Here is a 24,268-nt window from a genome sequence, read left to right on the forward strand (position 1 = left end):
GGTGCATGGTAATTATTTTAGCGACAGTTTAGAAGGGCTGCAGTTAATTAACCGCATGCAGACACACCGCATGGCAGAGCTACTCACCACTGACAGTGAACTGGGGGAAAACATGCATTTATTCCAAACACGGCCATGCTAGACAAATGGATGAATCACAGGCCTGCCCAGAGGCATGGTGTGGGAGTTCAAGAGAAATATCAGAGCACAGGGTGACACACACACACACACACACACACACACACACACAGACGCAGACCTGTATTCATATCTTTGTGGGGACTCTCCATTCATTTCTATGGGAAAAGACCCTAATCCCAACATGACGACCGTAACCCCTACCCAGCCCTAACCTTATCCATAATTAACCAAACAAAATACAAGACTTTTGGCATTTTTAGTTTTTTGATTGCAGTCACGGATTTTTATAAAATTGAGTTTCTCTGTGTGGGGATCGAACAAATGGTCCCCGTAATGTCTAAATAACAGGTTGTTATTACATTGTGGTAACTTTTTATCCCCGGAACACAGACACAGACACACACACACACACAGATACACACACTTATACTCACAGATACACACACACACTCACAGACACACACACACAGATACACACACTTATACTCACAGATACACACAGATACACACATTTATACTCACACACACAGATACACACACATACTCACAGACACACACAGACAGATACACACACTTATACTCACAGACACACACACACAGACACACACACACACACAGACACACACACACAGACACACACAGACACAGACACACAGATGCACACACTTATACTCACAGACACACACACACAGACACACACACACAGATACACACACTTATACTCACACACACACAGATACACACACTTATACTCACAGATACACACACACACACACAGACACACACACACACACAGACACACACAGACACACACACACAGATGCACACACTTATACTCACAGACACACACACACAGACACACACACACAGATACACACACTTATACTCACACACACACAGATACACACACTTATACTCACAGATACACACACACACACACAGACACACACACAGATACACACACTTATACTCAGATACACACACACATACACACACTTATACTCACAGATACACACATACACACACAGCTGCTTTTTGTAGTTTGCTATTGTCATGCTGTCAGGTTTTGTTTTTCGTCTCTCCCACTGCAGACTCGTGTCATCAGAAGCTTTTCAGGAAATTAACGCTGCTCTTTTTCAAGCTCACAAGAGTTTTCATGTAGACAGAGTTTACAGCTGCCGTTGCCGCCAACCCCACCCCCCCCCCCCCCCCCCCGGGCCTATATCACGTCCCCTTCGCCTTGGCGTGTCACATTGCCAGTGTTTCCGTTTATGCAGCTGGAGCCACGGGGGGGCGTCAGGGAGAAAGTTAGGAACAAAGTCTGCTTTGAGTTTGTACCAGAAGCAACTGCTAAAGGTCAGCCGCTAATGGAGTATCCTCAGCCTTCTCATCTGTAGACCTGGATGACTGGAGAACACGATTAAACTCAATAAAAATGGCAGCCTGCCCTGCTTTACCCCTTCGTCCAGCTGACCTGTCGAATGGCCCCGGCGATGTCCTTCACCAGCATGAGGTTTCGCAAGAGCTGTGTCCATTGACTGGAGACGGCGCTGCGTTTAATCTGTTTAGCAGATGCTTTTATTCAAAGTGATGTAGCGGAGGCAGGGTCAGACGATCCCTGGAGACAGTCAGGGTTAGTGTTCAGTGGAGAAATCATTCAGCCAACCCTGGGATTCGAACCTGCAACCTTCTGGTCACAGGTTCTTAACCAACCAAGCCACACATTGGTACAACAAGCTCAGGACCCATATGGGTTTTTCCATGGATCTGCTTCTCTTCGTTTATCTCTGGCCAACCTCGTCTAACCCTCCGGGCGACGATCCTCATGTGCAAGATGGCCAGTCGGACGCTCTGCCTCGCGTAATGATTTGTTTCCATTTTAAACGACTGTTTAGCCGAGTCGGTTTGACAGGAGGGTGATGAGTAGCGCCCCAGGGACGAGGCAGCAATTACTCCCTGCCTTTGTCAATATGAGAAGATTGTCAGATTGGATCGATGGAGGGGGAGATGTTTTGTTGTGTTCTGTTGACTGTTTTATGATGAATTCAATAGTCCTATGTTATTTAATCACACAGTTCTCTCTCTCTTTCTCTCTCTCTGGATCTATCCCTTTCCATGCTTGTGTAAACATGTCATTCGAATGCAGTAAATTAAATCCCAGAGAAGCTAAAGGGAATAAGTTGTAAGTGTCCGAACATTTTACAGCACATCTGACAAGCGAGTTGCTGCCGTTTCCCTGTGTTTTTCTGTTGTCGTCATTGTCATTTCCGCTCCGTTCCTTTGCTCAAGGCACCGTGTGAGTGGGAGAAGCAGCGTGTCTGTGGATCTCACTGATGTGTGTGTGCTGGTCTGAGAAACAACCAGGCTCTTGGTTGGAAGCCGAGGAGCCATGTTTAAGAGCATTATTGCAGCTTTGTTCAGCATGTTTGGAGGTGGCAGGGGGGATCTGTGGTCCTGGGGAGGGTCATCGGGTTAACAGTGAGATGGACGGAGGTGTTTATTGGACCGAGTAGGACACCGAAAACTCTCTAGCTGTTTTATGACCTGAACTCTTAGTCACTCTATGCCCTGAATTCTCTGACCGGACCAGAGCAGCCTCCACATCCGACCCAGTTACGAGACTCTCCCAGGGATCAGCGGTTCTGAGGCTAAGCGACACGCGCAGGGTGACCGGTGGCCCGAGGCCCATCCCGTTCTGGCCCGCTCGGAGCCCGCTGGACAGAGCCGGGCTGGAATGACTTTGATCTGCGCCTCGCACATATGGAAGCAATTTCTGGCATTCCAGCGAGATTAAAGCATGTTTTGAGAAGCCTTTAGACGGCCTCATTTTCTGGGCACGGTGAGTAAAGTTTCAAAGAAGGTATAGATTTGGTTACTGTTAATATGGTCGGCTGGTGGAGTGAAACGCAGGTCACGGGACAGGCAGAAGCTTCTGGAAAGCCCCTGTCATTTTCTCTCACCAACTGTGTGGAACTTATTTTGTTTCTTTTGAAAGCATAATGAATTGCTTCTGAAAAGTTAATAGCATTTGGGGAGCGATACAATCACCTCTCCTATCCACCATCATGCAAGAAAAAAAATATTTGGCTGTCAGATGATTTAGACTCTTAAAGGATTGTTTTTGCATGCTATCGTCACCTGACATGCTTAAATGCATGCGAGTTCAACTTTTGGGGTAATTCCAAGTTCATGTAAATTTCCCACTGTGGAGGAACAAGTGTTTTTTCCCCCAACATATGAATTCACTAGGAATGTTGGGTAGAATGTTCTTCGCTCTTTGCCGCAATAGAAACAATCCCTAAAGAAAGTCTCTTTGCCCAGAAAGGGCCCAGCGCCCATGTGACTCGGCCGTGACTCGGTCGTGTGACTCTTCCTGAGATCCCCCGCAATTAATCGGCTCTGATAAAATAAAATAAACTTAGCAAGTTTGGATATTTTCTCGTCACACTCTGATCGTGAACCCGCGCCCAGTCTGCCTAGGGCTGCCACTAAATCGGTGTGTAACTGCAACGGGGCTGTTTCTAAATGCCGTTTTCGGGTGGGGGAGGGGGAGTCGACATGACTGTCATGTCCTCGCCGTGACTCCTAGAGGAATTCTGCGATTATTTCCTTCCCACATCGTTCGGTCACTAAAATCCAAGCCCTGGAGGACCAACAGGGGGTTAGACAGAGAGTAACGCTGTTTTCTATCTCTCCTCATAAACAGCCTGTTTACTTCACCACACCTCTGCCCTACATGACACAGGTATTGTTTTTCTCTGCAGCATGTTCCACCGTTGTAAATTACTCCAGTCTGTTTCGTGAGCTTTCCCCTGAATGTTCTGGAGATCGTATTTAACGCCGGAGTCTTCTCTGACAGGTGAGGGGAAGTCGTAGCGGAGAGCTCAGAACAAAGGATATTCACAGGTGTTGGCTCATGTTCCTGCAGTTATTCATGTTTGAATCAGACTTATTCTGCTCCTGTTAGTTACCTGTCTGAATCACAGTGCCTCATTACACATCACTATGAAATGAATGATTTGTAGAAGTGCAGTGGAATTGGGTTGTTTTCACATATCTTGCTGTCCTTGTTTTCTTACCCATCCATCCATTTCCCATAACCGTAAAGAAACTGTGACTTTTGTTCTTTGCTGGGTCCAGAGCAGAACCTACCCCACATGCAGCAGGAGCATAAGGCCCACACATGCACATAGGGATGTGACAGGGGCATAAGGCCCACACATGCACATAGGGATGTGACAGGGGCATAAGGCCCACACATGCACATAGAGATGTGACAGGGGCATAAGGCCCACACATGCACATAGGGATGTGACAGGGGCATAAGGCCCACACATGCACATAGAGATGTGACAGGGGCATAAGGCCCACACATGCACATAGAGATGTGACAGGGGCATAAGGCGCACACATGCACATAGGGATGTGACAGAGGCATAAGGCCCACACATGCACATAGGGATGTGACAGGGGCATAAGGCCCACACATGCACATATGGATGTGACAGGGGCCAGAGTGCCAGAAGAAGTCCTAACTGCACAAGAGTTCATCCGGGATTTGAACCCGGGACCTCTCACATCCTAAGCCAGTGTTTCCCAACCCAGTCCCATGGGACCACCAGTCCACATTTTTGCTCCCTCCCACCTCCCAAAACACCAGGTATTTGGTGCTCCTGATCAGTGTTGGGGAAAGTTACTTTTAAATGTAATATATTACAATACTGAGTTACTCCCCCCAAAAAGTAACTAATTGCATTACTTAGTTACTTTTTATGGAAAGTAATGCGTTATATTACTTTTGAGTTACTTTTGCGTTACTTATTTCTTACCTGGCTAAAGCTTTTTGTTGTTCAGGCCTTAGAATTATTATTTCATTTTCTTTTAAAAACACATATATAGAATAATAATATAGAATTATATAATATTCTCAGAACTTTCAGAGCTATGCATGCCATTTAAAAAAAATCTCAACATTAATTATTGAAAGTTGAAAATTAATGTGTTTGTTTTGGTAGGCTATGGCCTACATAAAGTAAATTCACTGTCCAATGAGATAATAAAGAGTGCAATATAGGCTAGATAATTGCCATTGTGAAATAAGTTATATTAGGGCAAAAGACAGATCTTAAACATTTAAAATGTTTAATAACTTTTTAGAGAACAATGAAATTGTACTACTCAAGTGATCTGAATTCCTTAGTTCAATTTTTATCAGATTATTCAAGTCAGCCTATGTGTTTCTATGATGCTTCAAAAACATTATTTCTCTGTTCACGCTCCACTTAATCTGCCAATGAATTCAACGATCTTATCAGATCTCCAGCCGCCATGTTTCAAACGATCTAAACGTAACGCGCTTCCGCCAATCCCCGCCTTGACGCAATGATTGCCGTATGGTGGGCGTGGTCAGCTCGGAATGCATTTTCAAAGCAGCACTGAGTGCGTGATTCTACGTGACTACGTTCGTTTTAATTAAATATTTTTTTAAGCAAATTAATTAAAATAGAAAAGTAACTCGCGCTACTTTTTTAAAAAAGTAACTCAAATATTGATGTGTAAATTTATAAAGTAATGCGTTGTATTACTCGTTACTTAAGAAAAGTAATATTATTACGTAACGCACGTTACTTGTAACGCGTTACCCCCAACACTGCTCCTGATTGGCTGGCAGCTGGGAAGGAGCAAAAATGTGGCACCCCGAGGACTGGACTGGGAAATACCAAAAAGCATGCAGTGGATTTACATCCCCAGGGTTGAGGGTTTGACTCCTATGCTCAGACTTGCGTGAACCATTTGTATGCCATCATCATAAGCTGATAACTAGGAAAACACGTATTTGTTTTAACACAGGAATGACATTGTGATACAGCGAAACCCAAAACCTCTGCCGTGAGGTCCAGTGTTGGGAAAGGAGGGGTCAACTCAGGCCTGGTCTGGACGGCAGGGCCCAGCGGCCTCAGGGTGGCGCTGCAGCGATATCTGAGTGCGATCTGGACCCATTTGTCCTGCCAGGACCGGGACGCAGGTGACAAAACCCAGAGCGGTTGTACAAATCTGAGCACTGATGAGAAGCAGCGTCTCCTGCTTCATTAATACCTGTACTCCCCCAGGAATGTGAAGGCGAAAGAAACAGCATAGCGACAGGCCGGGCCAGTGTCTCCACGGAAACGTTTGTGCTTGATGTAGGAACACTAATGTCCTGTTTGTGACCACAGGCTTACATTAAAACCCTGGTAATACAACGTCTGTGATAGCAGAAATCGTCTTTCAAAATATCTCTGCCTTATTCATCTTACTGCAGTACTGAATATAGAATACTTTGGTAATATCACTGCCACACTTACGGTAATGGCACTCTTTGTTGTATCAATGTCTTTAAAACATAATTTTATTCATAAGCGTATTGTTATGAAAAAAGCCTTTTATAGAAAAACTATCATTGCAATATAAGGCTCGGTCCTGCATTTTAATGACAATGGCTATAGTAATGAAGAGTCGAAAAAATGTATATAGATAAGAAGATTAGTGACGCTTTCCCGCTGCATTTAAGAGTACCAGAAGAGTGGCTTAACCAGAAAGTGTGAAATTAGGTAAATCTGATTGCGAGCTGGGAAGTTGTACATTCTAGGATATGTAGTTGATGTTCTCCAGCATATAGGGTTGACTTTTACCTCAGTGCAGAATTATATTGTTATACATTTTATGCGAAACTCAGTTACTTAGTTGAGACTTTCCTGACGCGGCATCTCTGTGCCGTTGATTACAATAAAATAGTTTGATTTCTAATGCATGAGCGGTATCCCTAGAAAAAAAAAATATTCATGATCGCACTTTTTTTCCGTCTCGGAAACCTTTTTTAAATTTTGAGAGTGCGGTTTCTTCCCCGAAGCCGTGTAATAATTCGTGACACGGGTGGAGGTGTTGGCAGGAACAGAGAGAGACTTGCTGAGCAGCAGGAAATGAGAGCCGGGCGCAGCGTCCCGGACCTGTTCGCTTTCGGGGGGGTGGCTGCGCTATTCAGGCCTTTGTCCGCTAAAACAAAGAGAGCGATCTCTCTCCCTCGCTTTTGTTTCTGCTCTCACAAGAGGGCTGAAAGATTCATTACAGCCATTTCCCAGCCTGCGTGTACTCCGCGCGGTTCTGCCTGTTACTTACCGTTACAGCAATCCCCCCCGGATCCACGCCGATGGCGGTATGGGAATGGGCGCCGGAGCCCCGGCAGGTTTCATTACACCCCGACGCCTGGGCCGCGCTCCGCAACTCATTCTGTTTCTCGCCCTGCGATCAATAATTTCACAGTCTTACTTGGGAAAAAAAAAATCATTAACACGGAATATTCAGAGATATGCTTAGAAAATTCCAGAGAATTCATATAATTTTCTTTCGAGTGTGGCTAATATGTTTGCCATATAAATTATACATTCCCTATTACTTATAAATGATAAAGTCATAATATTGCTCATATTCTGAAGGACTGCATGAAATGATTAACGTCTTATATTAAAGAAACTGTTTATTTGAATGTGAAGCTTTATCTGGTTAATGTCCATCCATCCTCCATACTTTCCAGTGGCTTTGCAGTGGAAAAAAAAAGGATAATTTCCCCGCAATGTGATATGATTATCTTTGTTTAAAAGCCGAATGTAGTGCTGTTTACTGTGTCTGCTCCCATCGTTTAACTCTCATCCTTCAATGACAAGGGTTTCCTGTATTTTCTTTCCAGTTGCTTTTTGTGCTTGTTTGAAAAAACTGCGATTAGCTGGTGAAGGCAGAGAGGTTTTGTGACTGGAAGCATTACTCAGAAATATTAGCTACTTTTATACATCCAGTGGCATGCAGAGTTGTGTTATTGCGAATAAGATGTGATTTACAGTAGTTATTCATTTTAGAGTAACGTTTTTCAGAGAGAGTTTGGATTTTTGTAGGACATCTCCTTGACAGGGGACGATTTGACAGTCTAATTAAAAAACACATCCATGTCCCCTCCCCCCCCCAAGGGTGGCACAGCGGCTCAGTGGACATGACTGTTACCTCACACCTCCAGGGTTCTGGGGCTAGACTCCCTCCCCAGCTCTGTGCGAGCTGTGCTGCTTTCCTCTGCGCATTTCCAGTCCTCCATAGACATGCAGCTGGGCTAACTCTCATCTTTGTGGGATGGACCAGCATCCCATACTGGGGCTGTTTGTGGCCGCTTACTGGGACCGGCGTCCGGTTCCCTTTGACCCCATTCTGTATAAGCAGTATGCAAAATGGATGCTGTTTTGTTCCTAATTGACGAGATGTCGCAAATTTGTCATTGTAGCACACACTGTAACACAATGGCAGTTACCTTTAAATTGAAATTCGAATGCAAATGGGACACCTTCTGGAACGTGGTTCCTTGTTATTGTCGTAATACTGCTGATATTATATCCCCAGCTCTACCATACTTTCTTTTTTCCCTACTTGCGGGTTGTGATTGTAGCATCATCTAAATGTAAAATATTATGAGTCGGAGCAGTAATGACCGTGACAAAACAAAAGACTAGCTATAACAAAATGATATGCTGTTGATTTAAAAAGGTCAATTTCAATTTTAATGGAAAAAAAAAATGTCCCTTGAGTTATGACGCATCATGTGAGGCAGAGTCATAGGTGCTAAATAAGAATGTATTTCGTCACGGGTTTGGTCACGTGTTTGTGTTGGGCTGTTTAATGGCTACAGAATACATACTTTACCAGCTGGCTTCCAGTGTCCATTAGGGTGCAGTGAGATTATGAGAAGCGCTGCAGTGACTGATTGATGTGCATGTTACAAACATAAATAATCGCACAGTAGAGATGAAGGTCATGGTTTGATGTCATAAAATTATCCTTGCTGCTTCTCACGCTTGTCTGTTTTTTTTGCTGGGAAGCCTACTGGGATGTACAGGATGTCTTATGCACAGTGTTTTATTAGACAAAGTGCTCCTGATGGTGCCTGATTCTTTTGTTGATGGTGTTTTTTGAAGTTCACTTGGGTTCTGGTCTCTGAAGGAGCCGGGGGGGGGGGGGGGGGGACGCGCCTTTTGTTTCCTGATAGGTAGTTTGGTCTTCTTCAGTTCCTCACTTGAGTCTTATGCATTTTTTTGCTGGGTTTACTTTGCCTTTTTCAAGGTTTATCTAGAATCTTCTGAATGCTGAACGGGAGAATCTTCATACCTGAGAGTCTGCCCTAAAATCCGTAGGATATGGTCCGAATCAAACCGCTGAGTTTGGTTTTGTTCTATAGCAGATTGGGTCAGTCTGGTTGCCTTCAGGTTGCATTCCAAAGGGCTACATGGTATGTCCTCCCCAAAAACGTGAAGCGCTTCCTTTTTAGAAGCTGACCATGAATGAACGAGGACGTAAAATGTGAGGTGGTACACAAGCATAACCTCCAGTGCCGTCACTCTGTCCATGTGTGAGGAATCATGGGATGGGAATTTAGTAGAATAACAACATGTTATTCGTCGCCATGTGATAATTCCCATTTGTTTGTCCCCTCCAGCCTTGCGTGAGACACACACAGGTGAATGTGAGCCTGGGAATAGCAGCCAAGTCAGTCACTGTTCACTCTAAAGCAAGTGAGGCCTGGTTCAAGGGATCAACGTCTGCTGTGGATTTGATACGGAATTCGAACCAGCAACCTTCTGATGGTGGGCACATGGTCCCAACCATCTGAGCCACACAACACCTAATTTAATGGGATCAGTGGTGTGGAGACCCGGCGAATCCATCAGTCATCTCCACTTATACCTATAAAGGGACACACTATGTTAGTGATAATCACTTTAAAACATAATAATGATGATGATTATTATTATTTTTATTATTATTATTGCTCATCCATTCATCCATAACAGCTCACTTTGTTTGGGTTGTTTGGGGTTACTGTGACCCCAGAGGAAACACGAAGCATGAGGCAGGAAACACCCTGGACAGGATGTTAATCCAGCACAACACATATTATTGTTATTATTATACAATTTAGATGACACTGGAAGCATTCTAGGCATTCTATAATAAATGGCAGTGTTTTTGTTCTGCTATATTTAGTTTTTAAAACCAGCATAGGAAAATTTCAAGTAATAAAATTCATATTTATTTATGATCTTGCTGCCTACATTACAGGAAATGTATTCCCCGCGTGGGAGATTTCAGGTCATGACGACACCAGGCTGGAACATATGAACATATTTTTTTTCATTTGATTAAAATAAAGTTTTCATGGGAAAAATAATGCACTCACCTTTTTTTAGCGTTTGCTTTCAAACCGAGACAATCGCTGTTATATATTTATCCGTTTTAATTTGTAGCCACAAAAGCTGTGGTGTGAGTCTGTCGGATGCGTCTGCATTGTGGAGGAGATTACAGGCAAAGGGGGCTTGAATCAATTATTTAGGCTGAAACGAAGAGTACAAAGGCGGCGCCTCGTTTGCCTGCGGAGAGAGAGAGAGGGAAATTAGGTCAGTTTCATAATATTCTGCTGGGATCTGAATACTGAGGCTCAGTGAGATGGACAGTCTAAAACAGGCAGACGCCGGACCGTGCTATTCTAAAAAGAAGCATTGCATTGTGGGGGGAAAACACTGCATACACACCGTGTATGGAAACACTGTTACGCCTCGTTGGGTCTGTTTGTGCAGTTGCTGAAATTTTATCTGGTTTTATCTAAAATTTTAATCCCACACTTTGAATTTTGTTGAGTTTTTCCGTTTCCCTTTAAAGGCAGCGCTCGGATCAGCCTGTGCGTTTTCAATGAGGCGGAGGAAATAAAATCTGAGGCCTGGGTTTGTGGAAGGAGTTCACCCAGACGGCAGGACGCGAGAGGCCAAGAGGTCCCCGGGAGTTCAGAGAAATTGATGGCATCTCCATGTGGCGAGTAATGTTTCAGCCGTACACCTAATTACATCATTACCAGCATGTGCTTTCAATGAGCACCCTCGAAAAAACCCTTCAGGAGACATCTCCAGCATTTGGTGAAGGTGGTAAGATAGTGAGTGTCCGGTGATCCCCCTTCTAGCGCAGTCAAAGGCTGGGAGGCCCCAGGACCTTTTAGCATGATAGATAAAGGCAAGGAGCATGGTACTGAGGGGGGGGCACACAAGGTATCTTTTAGGGTATTTATGGTAATGCAGTGATGAACAATCACGGAAAAAATTACCTACCAAAAACTTAACGCAAACCAATAAAACTTTATTCATAAAAGCATGAATTTTATCCATGTTTTTTAAAACAAAAGTTTATATCTGACTTTTTAAAACGCAGTCAGACAGGTGGGCATGACTTTATGCCCCTACGTCCGGATGTTTTCTTTATGGAAATTTGTCCTTCGACTGCACACTGTGGTCTTTTGTGTTCGGGCATCTGCTAGTCAGCCTGGTCCCAGTCAGGACCCCGGTTAGAACCCAGTTTTAATGGTTATGCGCAGATTTAATTCACCATCGAGTCTAGATATTTGTGTGGGGGCCTGATTTGCAACCCCAACATACCCTCGAGGGACACTGGCACAGTGTTGACTGTATCCTATTGTGGGCCGGTGGCGTGACCTTCTGCAAGCGTCGTCCGTACACATGTCACTGGTGTCCCAGAGCACTTCTGCTCTCATGCAGATAAACACCCATCCACTCCGTTCCGCTGAAGCGGACGGGATTTTGCAGCAGAATTCCAGTAACGGAAACACTTCACCTTTACAAAATGTTTTGTGCATTGAAAAACAGAACGTCACACGCAATAACGTGTGCTCGGCATTTTGTTTGGGACATTTTCTCAGCGTCCATCCTGATATTTAAATTTCTTGAAGTTTTTTGGATTTCGGCCGTCCACGAATGTGCCCGAATAGAGAATTTCAAAATTGATTTTGAGAGACATCGACAAAAACATTCAGCCGGAGCACAGCATTGCCTATGGAAAAGGAAATCTAAAAATATGTATTCCAGGCTGAAAGTTCATCTTGGGCAGTAATTTGCTATAAGACACTTTCGGTTTAGGTTAAGGAAGTTCACATCTTTGTTTTCTTCTAATTTTTTCTTTCCTTTCACAACTGACCTTCTGAATAAATCGCACGACCCTGAGGACTGTTTTAAATGTGTCAACACAAGCACAATCGTCAGTCTCCCCCAAGGCTGGAGAGGCAGACGACATTGTCGAGGTGTTTTTCCAGGCGGCGAGGGCAACCCATGAAACAGGAAACCGCTCCGTGCTCCGGCCTCCGCAACTGCTTGAAATCTGCGCTACGTTTTATCGATCGCTTAATGGCTTCGAACCTTTTACAATTTTAAACTCCTGCTGTTTTGTATCACATCCCCTCCGTCAGGGTTCATTCACCACTGCCCTTAATCATCGGTCTTGTTCCTACCCTTCTCTGTCTGTAATTCTTGGGGGAAAACTGTGCAAATAGCTTGGGGTGGGGGAGGGGCAAAGCCAGGCTGGTCGGGTTAGCCAAACGGAATACTGTGGAAAATATGTTCAACCAAAATAGGCAATATAATTTAAGAATAACTGTTGACTTTTTGCAGAGAATGCACAACTGATGCCGGGCTTCAGTTAAGCATCCCGTAATGTGTAATTATAAGGTCAAGTACCATTCAGGAAACTAGTGGTCTTTAAAGCTTTCCATTAAAAAAAAAAAACATTTTTATGGTTTGCTTGGAGCAGCCCTGTACTGGTAGCCAGTAACGTTACCCATACTGCATCATTCTATAATGACCTATAAGATCTGGGCGGATAATGCATTTTTCTCTGGACCATATATTCTGCTATATTCTGGTCTTCTTCAGCTTCTCCCATTGGCTGATTTTAACTAAAGTGTGTTAGAGACCTCGTGGGCTTTTATATATGTATTATATTTAGCCTGTTATAAGGTTTTAGTTCAGCCATTTTTCCTCCTCAGACACATTCTGCAGAGATTTAGGGTTTGTTTGTTTCTGCTGCCGCTTTCCCCTCTGGATTCTAAATCTACCCTATAAACCAGTGAAGTCGGAGGTTCACCGTGCGAAACAGGAAAGAACCACTATTTTCCCCCATTCTTATTCTCGCCCAGTCGCTGTTACTAACAAGTGTGACAAACCTGATTGATTCTGGGCCATTTTTGGGGAGGACAGATTGTTTAATCCGGGAGCTGAATTTTGGCAGATGAAATAAAGTCAACCTTGATGCCCACACCCCATTGACTGGCTTCTGTCGTTATACCGCGCCTGAACGGCAGAGGGATGGGAGACGGCTGGGTGCTTATCTCACCATGCCTGAATGACAATGGGATGGGAGTCAGCTGACGCTTCAGATTAATGGCTTTTATCCTTCTCTGTTGCAGAGCGATCGATGGGGGCGCAGGGTAGTCTGGTGACGCTCGTTCATTCGACCGCAGACCTGAGTTTGGGTTGGGGTAACGTCGGTCGAAGCCGGGATCTCGTATCCACTGAATAAACCAGTATCAAGTTATGGCAGTGGTGGAGGCTTGGACCAGCGATGAGTGGCAGGCACAGGGGATAAACGAAGGGAGTTTGTCCCATCAAGCGGCGGCGGGGGGGGGGGGGGGGGGGGGGGGGGCTTATGAGCTCAGCTCAGTGTTACTCAAATGGTGCCTCTGACATTCATCAATCAGTCATTGGGGGGCCGTACCTCATATGCCCTTGGATTGTTTCTCTTAAAACGAATAGACTTCTGGGTTTGAGCAAAGGCGTATCAATCAGCCGGTTGGGTTTGGTTTGACCTCCTGGCCTGCCGTCCAAACACCTATTCAGCTGCTTCCTGAGAACTTTCATTTCAGGGCTCAATGATGCGTTTACCGCGAACGCACAAAGGCTCGGCGTGTTTTTCGGCCATCGTTCGGCAGAAGGGCACAGCACATTCCCGCGTGATCTTGGACCATCGGCGTGGCTCCGTGGGTGGGTCAGGTTTCGGCATGCCAGATGGCCAAAATATCAGTCGGTCGGGACAGGAGCGTACTGTGACGGTGTGGTGACCATGATATAGTCGCAGGCTTGGGGAGGGGTGATTGGGAAGCCCAGGTAGAGAGGCGAGTCCCAGGTGTGCCCAACCTTCTGCGTTGCTCTTGAGTGTGACTCAAGAGGGGCTTTGTTTGACCTTCAGAACACTGTTCACGGGCAAGCTAATGAAAAAATGCTAATGGAGCCAGGTGTCACTGTACCTGCATTCTGTATCTCTGTCTGGAGTGGAGGTTCCAGATGGCCGAAATTATAAACATCATCATTGTGTTATTGTCGTGCACCTGATGCATCTCTTCTGTAGTCATGTGACATGGGCTTTGGGGAATTAGATGTAACCCGGGTCCATCTCTTAAAGTGACCCCGTTCTCATTTTAAGGGTCAGCGCCACACTGTGTAAATTCATGCCACATTTTTAAGGCCTTTTTTCTCGCCCCCGTCGAGATATTTGTTAATTGAGTCTTTGAGTCGGCCTGTGACATCTCGCCAGGGGAGAGAGGGAGAGAGAGACGCAGCTGCGAGCTGAAGCCTCGGGGACAGTGCAGGGACGGGAAACCAGGGACCGTCACGGTCGAGGCTCGTCGCTCAGCACCCTGGGACGCCGCGGGGGAGGGACAATGGGCTGGACCACGGGATGAAGGCTTTGATCGGCTCACCGATTTCCATTTCATAATGAGCCCGGAGAGATGGCATGGCTGATTAGGCAGGGGCCCAACACAGCACCATTTTTAACAAAAATGAACAGAAAGTCATCTCCCGCCCCCCCCCCCCCCACTGTCATCTAGTCCGAGGGCCACATACTGAAGCTATTCACTCTTTAACAGTTATGATGACAGTCAGCTTCTGCATTCCTTAGATCCAAAACTGTTACATATTTTTATTTGCAGCATCGTTCAGGTTCACCTGAAGCATATGTTCTATAATCTCGGAAATCCGGTTTCATGGATTCAGTATTTTCAGATTATAGTGATTCAACTATATTGTCATTTATGGTGCTGGGTACAGATACAGAGCTAATGACATGCATCTAACAAGCAGGTGCAAATAAAATATACACAAATACAAAAAAAATACAAATATAAATAAGATTGTATATAATTTTCACATCATAGCCACGTTCCCTGCCCTATCAGAGTCTGGACTAGGTGCTCAGATTATTATACCACAACCGTGTGACTTCAGAGACTGTAAATACAGTTTGCAATAAAAACTGAGGCTGAACATCTCTGAGCATCTTCTTTGTATTTCCGCTTAGACACCATGTGAAAATGGCCTCTTCTAACTGGCGTGGATCACGCTGCCTCCCCAGTGCCAGTTCAGTCACCATCACTGCTCATATTCGAATTTATGCTGCTTTCCCCCGCAGCCACGAAAGACACGGGTGCATGTGTGTTTTTCCTAAATGGGAACACAGCTTGGTCTGTCTTTTATTTACGCCCTCAGTGCTCCGCAGCTATGTACGCATGACGCTGGCCCCGCCCCCCACCATGTACGCATGACGCTGGCCCCGCCCCCCACCATGTACGCATCACACTGGCCCCGTCCCCTGCCGCGTACGCATCACGCTGGCCCCGCCCCCACCATGTACGCATGACGCTGGCCCCGCCCCCACCATGTATGCATCACGCTGGCCCTGCCCCCAGCCGCGTACGCATCACGCTGGCCCCGCCCCCCACCATGTACGCACCACGATGGCCCCGCCCCCCACCGTGTACGCATGACGCTGGCCCCGCCCCCCACCGTGTACGCATCACGCTGGCCCCGCCCCCTGCCATGTACGCATCACGCTGGCCCCGCACCCCCTCCCTCTTTCTGTAGTATTATGCTAATGCCCATCCCGCTCCTCGTGTTTGCTTTTGGCACGCTGGCAGACGCGCTGCCCCCCCGGAGGCCTTCACAGCCATTGTCTCATTAATGGGGGAAGATGGAGAAGGAGGAGTACAAAATCACACGGGGCATGAAAAACAGCCCTCGCCGGCCCCATGTTTGACTGACCTTGGGGGCAAAAGGTCAAGTGGCGGTTGCCCAGCTACGCTTTTCCATGGACCTTCTTGACCTGTTCTTGATTCTCTCTTTTTCTCCTCAGGGTGCCATGCGTGTATTGATTTGGAGCACTGTTTCCCAGTCTGATCCTTGGGGACCCAGTCCTGTTTCCCAGTCTGCTCCTTGGGGACCCAGTCCTGTTTCCCAGGCTGATCCTTGGGGACCCAGTCCTGTTTCCCAGTCTGATCCTTGGGGACCCAGTCCTGTTTCCCAGTCTGATCCTTGGGGACCCATAGCCGGTCCATGTTTTTGCTCTCTCTGAGCTTCACGTTTTTGCTCGGGAGCTGGAAGGGAGCAAAAATATGGACTGTCTGTGGGTCCCTAAGGACCACTGATTTCGAGTCACAAACGGACTCATATGGCTTTTGCTATTGGCTAACTGCTACACAACTCTACGATGCTGTGCAAAAGTCAAAACCTCTTGCACTCCTTGTTTGGATAATCAATACCTCATCAAATTATTGAACTAATTGAGTTAATTAATTAAGTGAGCTGGTGGTTAAATATAACATATATGTGTAAACATGTAGCGGCTGGGGGTCCCCGGAGGGGGGGTTTGGGAACTGAAGCATAGTGCATCTACCCACCCAGCAACTTTTTCCAGAAATTCTTGTTTTTTTATTGTGTTATTGTTTATTTGCATGTATTTGAATAATAAATTGTTTTGTTTTCTGAGCAAATATACATTTACTACCCAAATAGCTGCCTTTTTTTGACTTGCGTACAGTGCGGTATATTTCGGAAGACCCCAATGGACTTAACTGACGATTCGCATATTTTCATGCAGCACAAATGCCAGTTAGATCACTATTCTCTCGGCGTTTTATCGCCATTGCGGGATTCTGTGTGACGTGTCCTCAGTGCTTCAGAGGCGTCTCTCCACCACACGCCTCCTCGTCTCCTTCCAGGTTCCCCAAGTTTCCCGTTCAGTCACTTTCCAGTTCAGGTTCCCTTTCATCGACTCCCAGCTCTAGTTGTCCGATCCCATTGCAGTTTTTTCTCCTTCAGTTTTATTGATCTTTTTTTCTTCTTCATCCACTTCCCATTGCCGGTCTTCCCTCTATCCTCTCTTTTTCTTCCACCTTCCTCCTCATCCACTTGTCCGTCGTGAGCTTTTTCTCCCAAAATTACAATCTGATCCCGAATCAGCGTCCTGACGGTAGCCCGGGGCTGCGGTCATTCAGCAGCTGAGCTGTTGTTGTCGCGGAGGGTCACGCAGCCTCTCCCCCAGTCCCATAAGTGGAGGGCTCGGCCGATTTAAGGAGTATGTCTCTGGAGGGGGGAGCATAAGGGAGGGTACCTTCAGGTACTCATTTCTCCCCCCTCTCTCCAGCACTGGTAAAGATGAAAACCCCTCATCCTGGTTGAGGGAAGAATAGGAGATTCCTTTACCCTGTCAGAGTGATCAAAGCATTGCTTTCAGATCATGCTGGAGCGTCATGAATGATTTATAGGGGCTGTGCATCCATGCCCATGCGTCTCCTTGGACTGCATCGGCGGCCTCTAAACGCTCGCCGTGGGGAATTAGGATCACTGCGACTCGCCGCTGCCTCACAAAGGCCCTCATAATGCATTTTCTGTGGCCGGCTGTTCTTTCCCCTCCTTGTTCTGTGTCTCGGGGCGTCGTACGTGCTGCGGACCTGAGAGACTAGTAAACAAACAGCTTTTAGCGCATGTAGTGTCACTGTAAGCAAATCGACCGTCCGACAAAATAAAAGTATCAAAGAGGAGCTTAGGGGTCAGATGAAAGGATTCGAGGGAGGAGTCTGTGGTTTTTCCATGGAACCTGGAGGGAAAATGTTGCAACTGGTGGAAGGTGATAAAATCTTATTGAAAGAGATAAGAATGAAGAGGAAGGGTAGGTGGGGAGGGAATGGGTGGTGGGGGGTGCGCAGATACTACAGATGCTATTGTTTTTTTACTGTGGAGCACACTCTGGACATGTATGTGTACACACGCATCGAGGGGGCCGGAGCCAAGGGGTTCATTGTTTCTGGGACCCTATTAAAAAAGTCACCCCCCTAGTCAAAAACTAGATAGCTAGTGAGTAGAGTCAGAATATCGTATCTGCCTAGGTGGTAAGCAGAACATAGTGATTCAGCATCTCCTAAATGAGGAAGACGTTTATTGAATATTTAGTGTAGTGACTGTTTGTGGCCAGTAGGGGGCCCCCCAAACTTTAGGGGCCCCACACAAATGCGTGGCATGCATGCTGGGTGGTGTAGCAAGGACACGCATATCCGTGACTTCTTGACGTGCAGCTGTCCTGAAGATGCTCGTTAGCGAGCTCTGGCCCGTCGCTGCCCCTCCTTCCACATGTTCGCTGATGGTGATGAATGCGGCGGAGGTGTGCTGTTGCTCTCGACGCGGGCCGTCGCCGCCCACCGTGACCGTGAGGGGAATGCGGGCAGACAGATGTCCTCCGTGCTGTGAAGTGAGAAGGTGAGCGGTTTGCCTCAGGACTCTGCCAGAGTCACCTGACCACATCATTATAGAAAGTCAGGTTTTTGTTAGACAGATAGACTTATCTAGTGACCGCCTCAAGCATGTTCACCAGGTACTCTGATGAAGTACCTCATATCTTCAAAAGGAAACTCTAGTCCATTTTTAGGGGAGTGTTTAATGATAGAGTCACTGAACCTTTTCTGCACCAATTTTTTTCTCAAAAGTAAGTTGGACAGCTGATCAGCCTTCAGTGCATTGAATCAGATAAGCTGACAATGCTGTAAAATAGATGTGGGTGTATATATATCTATATATATAATGATCTGGTCATATTGTCAGTCATGACAGCTTGTAGGACATCTGGAGGATGAAGAATGAGAAGTTACGTGAAAGCGTCAGTGAAGCCGTCCGCTAGTGAAAGAAGCAGCGTGTTCTACATCGGAGATATTGGAGATCCCTGGTGTCCACGTCAGTTTTTCCCAGACTAACGGAAACAAAGGGCTTTTCTAAATGAAATGGATCGATGAGAAAAGTCAGAAACTGCGCTTCTCACTGCAGGAAGTCCGACGCGCCCTCAGACCCCTAGGAGCAAGCAGCAAAGACACACCTGCCGTGTGAGCAGAGTGTGACCCACTAATTCTACTCAAACTGGCCTCAGACACCCTAAGCTTTCTCATATAATTAGCGCTATCAGTGGAAAAACTGTTCCCAGGTCAGCACTTTGCAGGACCCTTGATTCAGGCAAAAAAATAAACATTTTCATAGAGTTCTGCTTCCCGTCGCAGCCGCTCAGAGACTGCAGTATTTAGTATGGCTAGATTCCAGGTGCTATGTAGGAGTGGAAGAGCCCAGCACAGATAAACGTTTATGAAAACAGCTCACAGTGGTTGGATCTCTGATGGTTTGTCTTTTAATGCCTCTCTTTGTGCTCAGACGTTTTACTCGCCCCTGTCCTGATTGTTTTTTTTTCAGAGCAGGCTGAGATAATCGCTCTATGACACACTAACCCGTGTGTCGGGGACGGCAAACCACGCGGCACGCCTCATTCCCGACGAGACCCGACATCATGTGGGAATCTTTTCCGAATAGGAGGCTCACATCTGGCTCATCTTTCTGACAACAGATGAAAATCGTCAGTCGATATCGTTTTTTATATGATATATGTGATATGAAATTGCCGTAATGACGACGGAGTAAAGACAGAGAGGTGAATCCTCTGAAAGGAAAGCATGAAACGTGTAAATGGGAAAACAATTATTCCGGTACTGGGGGAGGGATTCAAAAGATAAACAGCCAGGCTTGATATTTAGTGCTGGACAAATCGGTGTTCGATTGCTGGCTATGGTGTGAGTGTCACAGTGGGAGAAGCATTCGGCTGTGTGACTGGCCCCCACGCAGGTGCGTGTTATCAGAGCGCATTGATTACACTGTCGGGATGGAGCCCCCCCATGCAGTGTGTGTCGCCATCAGTGTCGTCCATCATCATCGATCCCGAATTGTTCCCATTTCCGGGGGCGTCAGTTGTGAGTCACTGCAATGCCTCTCTGGGTCTCTAGGGGGCTCCACATTTGCTGTTTAGCGACAGTTGGCCTTTTTACACTGTACACAGTAGATCCAGTGCCGCCGCGTTGGGCTGCTGTGTAAATTAGCAGAGTAACGAGTAACCCCCCCCCCCCCCAGAGTCACGTGCCCGCTCCTGTATGAGGTTCTGCCTTTGCACGTCCTCACAGCCTCACGCGCGGGGGTGGGTATGTATGTGTGTGTGTGCATTCGCCTTTCTCTGTATCTTGGCCCATGTGTTAAGGTGTGATGAGTAAGCTGTGTGTGACTTACTTACGGGGCCGTGAACGTTATGTCTGTTGGTGCCGAGGGTTTTCAGTGGCTTGGGGGCGGCATTGTAGGCTGACACCTCCAGAGTTGTGGGTTCGATTCCTGTCCTGGCTCTAGATGTGTTTGTGGAGTTTACAGGTTTTGTCCATGTTTATACTGGTTTCCACCCACAAATATGTAAATCGGATTAAATATATGTGTGTTTGTGTGTGTGTCTTTATATTTATCACATTTGTTACTTTTTAGTTTGTGGGGATATTTTTCAGGTCCCCATAATATAAAACTGCGAGTGTGTGTGAGACCTATGAGACCTACGGCGGCGTGCCCTGTCCCTCCAGAGTCTCCCCTTGGATTTTCCGGAACAGCTTCTATAATCAATGTCGCCCCATACAGCAGAAGCGGTTATGAGGAATAGATGGATGTTGAGGGTTTTTGGGCCCTTTCTAAGCCTCCCGCTTCAGGGACAGGATCCGAGACTGTCGCATCCCCTCAGATCGTACAAGGCGTTCCGTCGCCGCACACCATTGTGGTGTTGAAAGGAGGCTGTAATTGATTGTTTGAGATTAATCCCTGATCAGTCACAGTCATACAGCTTTCCAGCTGCCGGCCCTTGATCGATTGCCCGTAATCCCATACAGTAATATTGACCTTTCTAACACTCCTCATTCATTCATTATGCGTCGGCTTCCTGCACTGAATCTCAGCTGAGGGGCTCCAGTCGGGGATCGAGGGCAGACTGATTATATAGAAAAATGACTAAGGAGGCTGTTTGTTTGCTTCTTGTTTCCAGCAGCAGCAGTTTGTTAATGCAAAGATTGTTACGAATACATTAAGTCCAATAAGTTTTGTCATATTTCAGAATCATGGTTACAGCTTCCACCTGCATGCATCTGTTAGTTTGGCAGGAATGAACCCAGAGCATCATGAACTTATCCATTTTGTGAGGAAGTAGAATCACCAAGGGCCTTGACATAAATAAATCTGTACTTAGTTTTTTTTTCCCTTCTCTAAAGGAGCTCATGCATTTCTTCAGCTGTTAAAGTCACGAGGGTCATTCATCAGAATTAGCAGGAGCAGAAGTCTTAATAAAACCCCTGTCATAGCAGCTGAATGAATTACGCAGAACAGCTGGATGGACCCGCCCACTTCGGCATGGAGCCTGAAGAATGTGTCTGTAGAATGCAGAATGTCGCTTTTGGAATCTTTAAACCACATTCTGGAATTTTGACTTACGTTTCGGAGTTCTTTCCAAGACACCTCAGCTGAGGCTGGACATTAATGAACTGTACATTTTCTTACGCCACTAATCTGCTTTTTTTTTCGGTCTGCTAATGTCTCATGGTTGGGGATAATTACCCAGAGAGTGATTGCGGTGTCAATGCCAAAATGTGGCTGCGACTGCCTTTGTATCATGTCCAGATGTTTGGTCTTTGTGGACATGGGGTTGCTGTCCTTAGTTCTCACATCCCCCATCTGAACATGTGCTGGGAACGAGGCAGAGTGGGAACGTCAATGTGAGTCTCATCGTGTCACATACAGTCCCTGCGTCTTCAGTCACCTGCAACCTCCTTTTCCCAGCTGGGTTGGCTCACTGTAATTCTAATGTTTCAGCCAAGATGTGTTTGGGGGGGTGCAGCTGTTGATCAGAGGTGCCACTAGCGATTTTGGGCCCCATAATAGCATATCTTATTGGGCCCCCAACCCAGACTAATTCCATTATATTTCCAATATTTTTGGCCCCCTCTCACTCAGGGGCCCATGCAATCATCCTAACCACCCCTCCCCCCCCCCCAACCTGCCTTTAATGGTATCTGTGTCCAATACAAACAGAAAACACCGGCCAAGTGTTTGCCATACTCACACACAAACACGAGTCGGTGTCAGTCCCTACCTGTGCAGGCAGCCCCTTCACTGAAGAAATCGCAGTCCCCCCCCCCCCCCCCCCACCGAGCCGGCAGACTAAGTACAGCCAGAGTGAGTATTAACTCTGGGCCATTGATTATTCACTGTAGTTACTCATCACTTTAATAGCAGCCTAACTGCAGATTAGTGTATTATGACTGCAATTATCTTGATGCGGTTTATAATTTTGTTAACTGGGATTTACCGCGGGGCAGATAAAGCACCAGCCCCCGGTGCCCATGCACCCCCCTCCGTCCCGTGCAAACCCTTGGCCCCCACCCCAGTCATGTGGCCGCCGGCCGGCTTTCTGTAGGTCTATTCTTGAAGGCAGCTAACAGCTCAACAGGGTCAAAACAAGTTTTATTCTGCATTCAGCCATCCTTAAAGGGTCTAAATTGATGTAATTTTATGTATATCCTGAGCTGGGAGACGGATATTGAAGTGGTTCCTCCTACGAGCAAATTAATGGAAATCGGTAAAAATAGATGTATCTGAAGGCAAAGCTTTTTAAGATGTTCAGAGCAGGATTATGGTCCATTAAAAATGGGCTGCAAAACAATAGTCAGCAATTGAACTGATGTTTCCCTTAAAGATGCCAGATTAGTTTATTGGGAGCATATGGCAAAACGCTACATTTCATAAATACATCAAGGTACCTTCACAAACAGATGCATGCAATAGACCTGGATCTTCCTGCTGCTGTATTTAAAGTCTGTCTGTGGCGGATGTCGTTGGAAATGGGAGTGTTTTCTGAGGCAGCCCTGAATCTGGGCACCGGATGCATGAGTAACGCCTGGCGCGAGCCAACAGAACTGAAGCTCCGGAGCTTCATCGCGCCGTCGAGCCGCGCAGATGACTGAAGGCGTGATGATGCGCGCTAAAGAGGAGCCGCTCCGACTGCTTTGCCGAGTGACTTCAGAACTGTGTGTCTGTGGTGACGGCCGTTAATATTATCATTGTCATTATCATTAATAAGAATAAGAGTAATAAGTGTTACACCTTTATGATCGGCGCTTGAGTCCCTGCCCTGGTTCTGTTCTTGTGCCGTTTGCAGGTTCTCCCTGTATTGTTGTACGATGTTCTCCACTTAAACCCCCCCCCCCCCCCCCTCGCCCCCAAATCCAAAACATACAGTCAACTGGAGTTGCCAAATTGTCCATAGGCGTGAATGGTGTAAGATCCCTGCTGTGGGTTGACACCCCATCCTAGGTTATTCCCTTCTTTGCACCCGTTGCTTCCGGCGTAGGCTCCAGACCCCTGTGACCCCGAATAGGGGATACAGAAATTGGATGGATAATAACACCATCATTGTTTTACTGTATTGATAAATAGGGATAATCCCCTTAAACAATCCACACTCTCCATGCCGTGTTTGTCAGACACATCAGGCTCCTTCTTCTTGTTTGTGACACATTCTTTGTGTCCAGTTAAATCTCTCTCTCTCTTTCTCCCTCTTTCTCTTTCCTTCTCTCTCTTTCTCCTGTCCCAGACACCCCCCTCCCCCCCCCGCCACTGTAACATGCAGCGGGAGGCGTGAAGGACCCATCAGGAGGGTCCTGATATGGTAAGCTCCTGAAGTCCTGCCCTGCATCTACCAGTGGAAGCAAGGGACGTCTTAAAGCTGAGGTGGGGGAGGGGGACCAGGCAGCCCTGAGTCCATGGACCGGAACCCGGGGGGGGGCTAGCGATGAAGACGAGCGGCCACAGGCAGCCCTGCCACAGTCTTGGCCAGATGAGGCGCTACAGAGCCGGAGCCTACCCGTTCCTCTTCCCCTCCATGATCCGCGGTTTGCCGGTCTCCCCGCTGGAGAGGGCTCAGTTCCAGCAGCACGCTAACGGATGCGGCGTCCCCTCCCCCGCTGGTGAGTGCCTCTGCCCTCACATTACTGTTCCGGTACTCCATAAAACCCGAACCTGCGATCAGCTGCAGCTCCGTTCATTCAGCAAAGCCCTTATCGCTT

At 46.7% G+C, this 24,268-nt stretch overlaps 1 protein-coding gene and 1 long non-coding RNA gene across 3 annotated transcripts in view; one reads left to right on the plus strand and one right to left on the minus strand.

Moving 5' to 3' along the window:
- Positions 1–24,268, plus strand: part of LOC111842822 (retinoic acid receptor beta) — an 86,923-nt gene that overhangs the window by 9,346 nt on the left and 53,309 nt on the right. For both annotated transcript variants that reach the window (XM_072705654.1, XM_023809842.2), the window contains exon 2: positions 23,797–24,169. In XM_072705654.1, the coding sequence (XP_072561755.1) occupies positions 23,995–24,169 (175 nt within the window). In that variant the 5' untranslated portion in view covers positions 23,797–23,994. The remainder of the gene's footprint in view (positions 1–23,796; positions 24,170–24,268) is intronic.
- On the minus strand, positions 8,777–10,513 carry LOC111842824 (uncharacterized). Its single transcript, XR_002838000.2, has 2 exons — positions 10,391–10,513; positions 8,777–9,897 (listed from the first exon to the last, which is right to left on the minus strand). It is a non-coding gene; the product is annotated as an uncharacterized lncRNA (long non-coding RNA).

The sequence above is a fragment of the Paramormyrops kingsleyae genome, chromosome 23 (genome assembly GCF_048594095.1).
Source record: "Paramormyrops kingsleyae isolate MSU_618 chromosome 23, PKINGS_0.4, whole genome shotgun sequence".
Lineage (NCBI taxonomy): Eukaryota > Metazoa > Chordata > Actinopteri > Osteoglossiformes > Mormyridae > Paramormyrops > Paramormyrops kingsleyae.